Here is an 8,832-nt window from a genome sequence, read left to right on the forward strand (position 1 = left end):
ATATGGATAAACATCCTAACATCCTGATGTTTTTTTCTCAATGTGAAGTAGAGAATTTCACTATCTAACCAAAGAGGCTATGATAACAGTCTGGTCTTGAATGTGCCATTATATGTATTGTGCTAGGTTCAGACTATTCATTTGGTCTGATGTCCAATTTCACGTTAATTAAGAATCTTGGTAACATGAAGAAATATTCATATATTTTCAAACCTATAAACCTTGTTTATGTTACATTTTTACAATGGCTACAGTAGTCTTGTATTTTAAAATGTCTCATCAAAGTCACTTAAATCAAAAGCCTAGAAGAAATGTTACAGGCTAATGAAAATTTGACAGAAATGTAATTTGAACTAAAATTCTAGCCCTATACCTTAACTAGTATTTACCTTGTTTGATTACAAGAGTGTCTTGACAGTGAACTGAAAAATATTGTTTTCTGACAGTCCACAGTGGTATGCTAGGCTCTGTATATAATAGACTTTCTCCAGATTCCCTTTAAGAAAGTTCTCTAAATTTTGTTTGGATTAGCTTGCTCTTTCAAAATGAAATTGAAATGTCCCTGCCTTTACTTGCAAGTCTATGTAGTACAGCTTACAAAAATCTATAAATTTGAAATCTGTTCAGAAGCTGTTCTTTTTTTTTTCTAATACAAAGTTTCTGAGCACTATTACATGATTCTCCTAATTTTAGTAGTTCCTTTTCTCCTCTTCTCCCTCTTTTAAAAACAGGTGGAGAATCTTCAGATGATGTGTCCAATGGTGACTCTATAATAGACTGGCTTAACTCTGTCAGACAAACTGGAAATACAACAAGAAGTGGTCAGAGAGGAAACCAATCTTGGCGAGCAGTGAGCCGGACTAATCCAAACAGTGGTGATTTCAGATTCAGCTTAGAGATCAATGTAAACCGTAATAATGGGAGTCAAAACCCAGAGAATGAAAATGAGCCATCTGCAAGACGTTCTAATGGAGAAAACATGGATAACAGCCAAAGGCAAGTGGGAAATCCACGATCTGAAGCGACATCTGCAGGGCCATCTAGATCAGAACGCAATTCAACTGAAGCATTAACAGAAGTCCTATCTACTAGAGGTCAAAGAAGAGCAAGAAGCAGAAGCCCCGACCACCGGAGAACACGAGCAAGAGCTGAAAGAAGTAGGTCACCTCTGCATCCAATGAGTGAAATTCCACGAAGGTCTCATCATAGTATCTCATCTCAGACTTTTGAGCATCCTTTGGTAAATGAGACTGAAGGAAGTTCTAGAACCCGGCATCATGTGACACTAAGACAGCAAATAAGTGGACCTGACTTGCTAAGTAGAGGTCTTTTTGCAACTTCCGGAATAAGAAATGCCTCACAGGGAGCAGGTTCTTCAGACACAACTGGTAATGGTGAATCTACAGGATCAGGACAGAGACCTCCAACCATAGTCCTTGATCTTCAAGTAAGAAGAGTCCGTCCTGGAGAATATCGGCAGAGAGATAGCATAGCTAGCAGAACTCGGTCAAGGTCTCAGACGCCAAACAACACAGTCACTTATGAAAGTGAACGAGGAGGTTTTAGGCGTACATTTTCACGTTCTGAGCGGGCAGGTGTGAGAACCTATGTCAGTACCATCAGAATTCCAATTCGTAGAATCTTAAATACTGGTTTAAGTGAGACTACATCTGTAGCAATTCAGACCATGTTAAGGCAAATAATGACAGGTTTTGGTGAATTAAGCTACTTTATGTACAGTGATAGTGATTCAGAGTCTAGTGGCCCAATCTCAAGTCAAAATATGGAAAGGGCGGAGTCACGGAATGGAAGAGGGGGTTCTGGTGGTAGTAGCAGTTCTGGTTCCAGTTTGAGTTCTAGTTCCAGTCCTAGTTCTAGTTCCAATGGTGAAAGTTCAGAGATTAGCTCAGAGGTATTTGAAGGTAGTAATGAAGGAAGCTCATCATCAGGCTCATCAGGTGGCAGGCGAGAGGTTCGACACAGGGCCCCAGTAACATTTGATGAAAGCGGCTCTTTGCCCTTCCTTAGTCTGGCTCAATTTTTCCTCTTAAATGAGGATGATGATGACCAACCTAGAGGACTCACCAAAGAACAGATTGACAATTTGGCAATGAGAAGTTTTGGTGAAAATGATGCATTAAAAACCTGTAGTGTTTGCATTACAGAATATACAGAAGGCAACAAACTTCGTAAACTACCCTGTTCCCATGAGTATCATGTCCACTGCATCGATCGCTGGTTATCTGAAAATTCTACTTGTCCTATTTGTCGCAGGGCAGTCTTAGCTTCTGGTAACAGAGAAAGCGTTGTGTAATTAAGGTCTGAGCTCTCAGCTATGTACCTGGTATAGTGATGGGCAAACAGGAATCACTTGCTTTATGTCCACTTTTTGAGTGGTGCTTGTAAAGTTGCAACCTGAATTGAGTCATTGCTTTCTGAATGAATAATTGTCCTGTCTCCAATTTCTGTTCCAGAATAAAAGGAAATATTTAAAAAGCAATGTTTTAGGACATAAAATCTAATTTCAGTATCAGTAATTGATACACTAATGATTTATTATATATGTTTATTAGTTTCTCCTTTGTTATCTTAAAAGATCTGTCTTAGCAGTGGCTATCTGTTTCATGTTGATTTTTAAAGTTTCCCATGCCATAGGAGAGAGGGGCTAAGGAAATTATCAGTTTAGACTAAGTTACAGTACATGTTTTATAAGTGATTGCTTAAAGCTTCACCATTCCCAGTTATTAGTTGGCACAAATTTAGCTACATGCTGACTATCATTTGTTCACCTTTTAGGCAAGGTGATATTGGACATGTCAGTGTAAATAACACCTAAGGTTAGATATTCTAAGTGTATAACTGTCTCCTAAGCCCATCACTGTGGCACACTGTAGAAGTGAGCTTATAGTTTAATTAAGATGTTTATCTTGTGGAAATATTAAAAAAGCCTATGCTTGTGTAAGTGAAAAAAATCACATTCATTTGTTTAAAAATGTAAAGCTATTTTGTAGAGGCTCAGTACTTTTCCAATGCACTGTTGTAATAATGCATTACAAATTGTAAAGTACCATGCATAGAAATGAAAACAACTGCTTTTTTGAGCCAATATAGTAAAAAAAAAAAATCATACCAAACAAAGTACAAGGCTCCTTTTATAAGTGTGTACATGTCAAGAGCAGAACATATCTATACTATTTAATGTATGTGAACAGCTACTGTGACATTGCAAAGTAAAGGTCAGAGTGCAGAATTGAACTACATTGAAGGCCAGTGGAAATTGTGTGTTTTAACTTGGATTTAGGCAGAAAATGAAAGACGGGGAGACTACTACTCTGGAAGAATTTAAACTTTTTCATGAAGACATTATAATCATACTGGTTTCGTATGGTGAGATCTTTGGCGCAGTATTCTACTTGAGCAGATGAAGTAGATGAACAAATGAATAGGCAGAGCTTTGCATTAAAAAAAACAAGCCACTATGACCTAGTACAATTTACATTGTTGTTTTTACAAGTCTCCTCAAAAAAAAAAAGAAGGTAGAAGAAGGAGATTGTAAACCACTTTTAACATAAAAATTGGTACAGATGTGTATACTAATAAGAAAGTCTCAAATTTGCATTGTTTTCAAGATTTGTCATTTAAGGTACCAGTGCACACTTGTTAGTATTCCATTGCTGTTTAACACAACCTAATATTTCACATTTAAAGACCAGTTGAGTAGTTAAGAGATTTTCTTTTTGAAAGTGAGTCATGTTGGGTTATTTGAAATTCAAATTTGTTGTGCTGCCCATATTTAAAGATGAGGCCACTGACTTACGATCCATGGGACATGCACTTTATGTTGTTTCCTTAGTAGTAACAATAGGTTTGTGAAAAGAACCTCAGCACTCATGCCAAATTTTTCTTTTGAGGCTGGTTGGGGTTTGGATTAGTCTGATTGTGGAAGACTGTTAGTTTATTTGGAAAAAGCTAATGGGTCCAAAGAGGAATTGAACACATCCTTGGCCTTTAACAAAGTGAGCTGATTACCCAGGCATAATCAGATACTCAAAAAATAAACAAGTCTGCTTCTAGGAACTATCTAGTTACCTTAACTGCTGTCAATTTAGCTGTAAAGCTGATTTCAAAGCTCATATTTTCATGTTTTCCTCTTGCTTTCAATCCTACCTAAGTATCAAGGAAATTAACTTGTAAATGTGGTAGTTGTTTGCTAAGGATATGTACTGCTCTTGCAAGGAAATAATGTTCAAACAAAGCTTCACTTATTTTTTTTAATATAAGCAGAAATTACTGTTTATGGCGCTTATATAATACATTTTATCTTTTTAAAAAAATTGTCCATGTAAAAGTCAGAATTCCTTTATATTTGTGAGCCTCCTTGTCTCCTTTCCTAAGGGTATGTAATCTGGTTTTCAGATCTGCAGGGTAGTCCTGATTGGCTAAAAACAAACCCATTTTCTTCTTGGTATAAAATGTCCCATTATTATGGGGGTGTTAATTTTATATATTTTAAAAACAACAGCTCATTCTAAGCATAAAAGTTACTAAAAACAGGTATCTCCCAAGATGCATTACTCTATTACTCATTTGTGAAGTATTAAGGTAAGAACTCATGCTGAATTCTGGTTATGAAGGTAGATATTGAACCTATTCATAAATACTGGAAATAGAATTTTAAGTTTATAGCCCTCAGTAGAATGCACATATTGGGCATGTGCATGTGGACACCTTTTTCAATAGCATTCATTGGTTTCCATTAGACTGTGTAGAATGGATAAAAAAATTTAGCAGAATTTGCTTTTTTTTTTTTTTTTTGCAAGGCCCATGACTAATATGTACTTACTGGTGGACATTGAAGACAAGGTCATTTGTAGGTGTCAGATGTACAGTGGAGAAGAAAGATCTATTTTCCTACCAGCATCCAAACACCTGTTCCCTTAAGGGAGCATGTTCTTGCAAAAGACTTTACATTTTATTTTTTATTTTTGCACTTTTTATTCTGTCCTGGAACTTCATGCAGTAATAGGAACAAGATAAAACAATGTTGGGAGTTTACATTGTTCAAAGTATAGGGGAAAGTACTAAAATCTGAATTTCTTTGAATATTTCATATGTTCACTAAAATACACTTATTAGTCTGAAGCATTTGAGGTGTTATGTTGTTTAACTTCAAGCAGCTAATAAAGCTGCAGTTTATTATTACTACAAACAAGATTGAACAAGTTAGGCTTAAAGTTTGCAGACTTTGTAGCAATACTAGATGGACCATGTTGTTAATTTTGAGGATTTGCTCTAAAAAGAACACATCAGTCATACCTCAGTGGTGTTAGTGGTTAATGGAGGTGGGAATTGAGAAACGTGCTCACATTAGTGTTGCAATGTAGGGAATAATGGGGCAGTTAACAACAAGAAAAATGTTTAACACCATTTTATATATATGAAATATCTAAAAATATAATCATTGGAATTTATCCAAACTTTAAGATTAAGAAACTGATTATCTATAAGTGTTACCTCAAGTAATTTTTCCCCCTGGGAAAAATATGTCTTCTCCATGGCAAGTATTCAGTGTCTCAAATTATTTATGAAGGATTATCACTTAATATGCTTAGTATTGAATCACCTGCTTCCCAAATGTCCATGACAGCCATGACTTCAGTCAGTTCCCAAAATACCCATGTGATAGGGAGTTGAATGTTGCAAAATGCCTCCTAAAAGGCCATTTTTACAGCTTGCTAGAATACAGCGGTACCTCGTAGTTGTTGATACTTTTAAAGATGGAGTATGTTTTTACCCTCCTCCCCTTTCTTCTCTTTTGTTCTTTTATAAGTAATCTGCCTTATTTGAATTTTTAAGTTTTACCTTACTGGCTTCCCTGTCAAATGTATTACCAACATTAAGTACTTAGAAACCATGTTTGCAGGGCATTTTTATTCATGGCTTATAAGACTATGCTGATTGCTACTTTCTAAAGTATTCTGTACCTTAGTAATGCAAGAGATTGAAAAGGCACATGTTCAAGTGTCGGACGTTTTCTTCCTTAGTAGAATTCTTCAGGATGTTTTATATTCAATAATAGTATTGTAATTCATTGAGTTAACTTAGTAAATTGTATGCTTTTGAAAACAACATTTGAAAATGTAAATCAATATAACATGCATTATTAGTAAAATTAAAGTTCAAAGTCCAAAGAATTATTATTTAACTTATTTTTAAATCAGATTTTAATAAACAACTAAGAAAAAGCTATGAAAACAGCTGTAAAACTTTTAGCATCTTGAAATTGATTTCTTAACTGGACATTTCTAAAATAATACCTAATATTCCCAATAAGTGATTATCTCACTTGATTTAAGTAAATCCATTTTATATCTAAAACAGCATATAATAGAGCTATTATTGAAGTGTTGGAACTTACAAGGGGTAATAACAGTTTATCAGTTTTATGATTATTTTCATTTCTATATAGGTGTTTTAATTCAAATTTGAAGGAAATAGGTATACCCTCTAACACTCAAATAAAATTATAATGAGGTGTTTGTTTTTTATTAGTATTTCTTTGCTAAAGACCCACAAGCTGCTTTATGGTCACTTGGATTGAGTGAGATCTTAAATACATGTAGTGAAAGCAAACCCATAATACCACTGTGCCTAATTATTTCAGGGTTCCTCCATCAGTTCCTCATCTTGCAGATTTATTCCAATACCAATGTATGATTGAACCAGCTGCCCAGCCTTAACTCCATTCAAGTGCCCCTCTGCTAACATTCTTTTAACTGATTGATTTGTATGTGTTTTAACTGTTCAGTGATTGGATTTTACCTCTTGATAGGTCCATTTGTCCTTGGTGCTGCTTTTAAATATGTAGGGCTATGTGATCAGGTATCAAGTTCAGTAGGTACACAATTGGCCTGGATACGTATCTGCCTGTTTTATCTTCTCCCAGAAAGAGCTTCTTTGATATAGATGTTTACTTGGGTTCATATAAAGAACTGGGCAGCAATCTTGGAAAGCTTTCTGAAGTCTAAGAACCTGAAGGGACTTGCAGGGGGAATAGTAACAAAGGCTGCCTTTACGTCTTTGAACACGAAGCACATAAATGTACGTTCTGTAAAGACTAAAGTGATTGTTACACCAGGGCTTCCTGACCTCTGGGAGAGACTTGCAAAAAAGCAGAAAGGAGCACAAAGTGAAGTTATTTTGGTTAGTTTGCTTTATCTGGTTTCTCATTTTCTTTAAATTTATACCTGAACATAACACCCTTCTTCAATATCTAGCCAGCAGACGCCTGTTTGGGAAGCCCTGTATTAAAATTTGAGAATGTACCCAGTTTCCTTTTTTTTTTTTTTGTACAGTGCTTTACACCTGCTAAAAATTAACTTGTTTAATGCAAAATAAGACCTTGAAAGGTCAGTCATATTAAAGCTGGTTTGATTATTAATAGTTATCTTTTAGGAAGAAGCTTTTTCCCTATGTAAGATGTCATACTGCAGATTTAAAATATAGACTATCAATAAAATGCATGAAGTGATCATTTGTGCTTGATCATCTCTCCTTGACTTTTTTCTTAAAAAGGGGAATTTGATAAAGGTTCTGTTTCAAACTGATGTCAAATGCACTTGATTTTTAGAATCAAGTGGAATTACAGCACAATCTTGATTTTTATTCCCTTCACTGCTGAGTGTGGGCAGGTACTGGCTTATGGGATATAACTTCCATTTTATGTTGTGTAGTTTAATGGCTTAATCTTGTAGTGGTAAAATAAAAGATTAAGGTATATTCCAATAAAAGAATCCTGGAAAGATTTATGTAAATGATATTTTAATAGGTGCATCTTCGCTGTTTCTACTTTTACCATTGCCCTGACCACTCCTTTTCTTGACCTCTAAATACAAAGACTTGTCTAGGTGTTCATGTATGTTCATGCAGCTTTTATCTTCCATTGCCACTTCTAACCTCTTAAACATGTTGCTTAAGCCACTAAGATGTCCTTGTTTCTAAGTAGGTTATCACATTCTGATACCTGAGTGGCCCTTCCCCTTGGTATTGGTATTCATATAGCTGATGGTAAATTTTATTATAATTTTATTTCCTCTGGTTCCTACACAGCCCTGTCATTGGCATAGGAACTCGGTTCCTTGTGATAATTTGGGTGCAGTCAACTCTTAGTCTTATGACCTTTACAGGGTTTTACTGTTAGTGCCGTCTGTGATTCTTTGAAACTCACACGCCACTGAATTGTTTACATTCAAGACAATGCACAGGCATCTTGTTGAGAAATATTCAGTGATAAAGAGTCATAACGGAGAACAGAAGATAATGGTAAATTTAAACTATATTGTTAATGGTCTTTTGAAAAAATAGGAAATGAAAGCTAGGGTCCAATTTCTTTGAAGTCTTTGAATTCAGGTAAGATTAAAATCTAAGGCCTTGCAAATTGATTACTAACAGCTAAATTTTTCTAATTGCTATTAGGTATTGTATTGAGCACTATATAAATTACTTAATCTTTGCAGTGATTCTGAGGTGTATTATTACCACCCTGTTTTATAGGTGATGCCGCTGAGTAAGATACAGGCATTTGGTAATTTGCCCAAGATCACTCCAGTAAGTGGCAGAATATTTCTAGGCAGATCTGATTCCAGAGTTTAGTTTCATTGTGCTCTTAATCCTACTACTGTATGGCCCCTAATTTTTAAAAAATATTATCTTGTGTCCTAGATTTGATTACTTGTGAGGTATGATTTTTTAGGATAAACATTGGTTTTGGCTAGTTTGCCAAGGAAGATTTAAAGGGCAAATCTGAGGAGGATTAAAGGTTTTATATTGTGA

General features: G+C 35.3%; 1 protein-coding gene across 3 annotated transcripts in view; it reads left to right on the plus strand.

Moving 5' to 3' along the window:
- Positions 1-7,545, plus strand: part of RLIM (ring finger protein, LIM domain interacting) — a 28,499-nt gene extending 20,954 nt beyond the window's left edge. For all 3 annotated transcript variants that reach the window (XM_079765950.1, XM_079765952.1, XM_079765951.1), the window contains one exon: positions 732-7,545. In XM_079765950.1, the coding sequence (XP_079622076.1) occupies positions 732-2,314 (1,583 nt within the window). In that variant the 3' untranslated portion in view covers positions 2,315-7,545. The remainder of the gene's footprint in view (positions 1-731) is intronic.
- Positions 7,546-8,832: the final 1,287 nt, after the last annotated feature.

Source organism: Cnephaeus nilssonii (genome assembly GCF_951640355.1).
Source record: "Cnephaeus nilssonii genome assembly, chromosome: X".
Lineage (NCBI taxonomy): Eukaryota > Metazoa > Chordata > Mammalia > Chiroptera > Vespertilionidae > Cnephaeus > Cnephaeus nilssonii.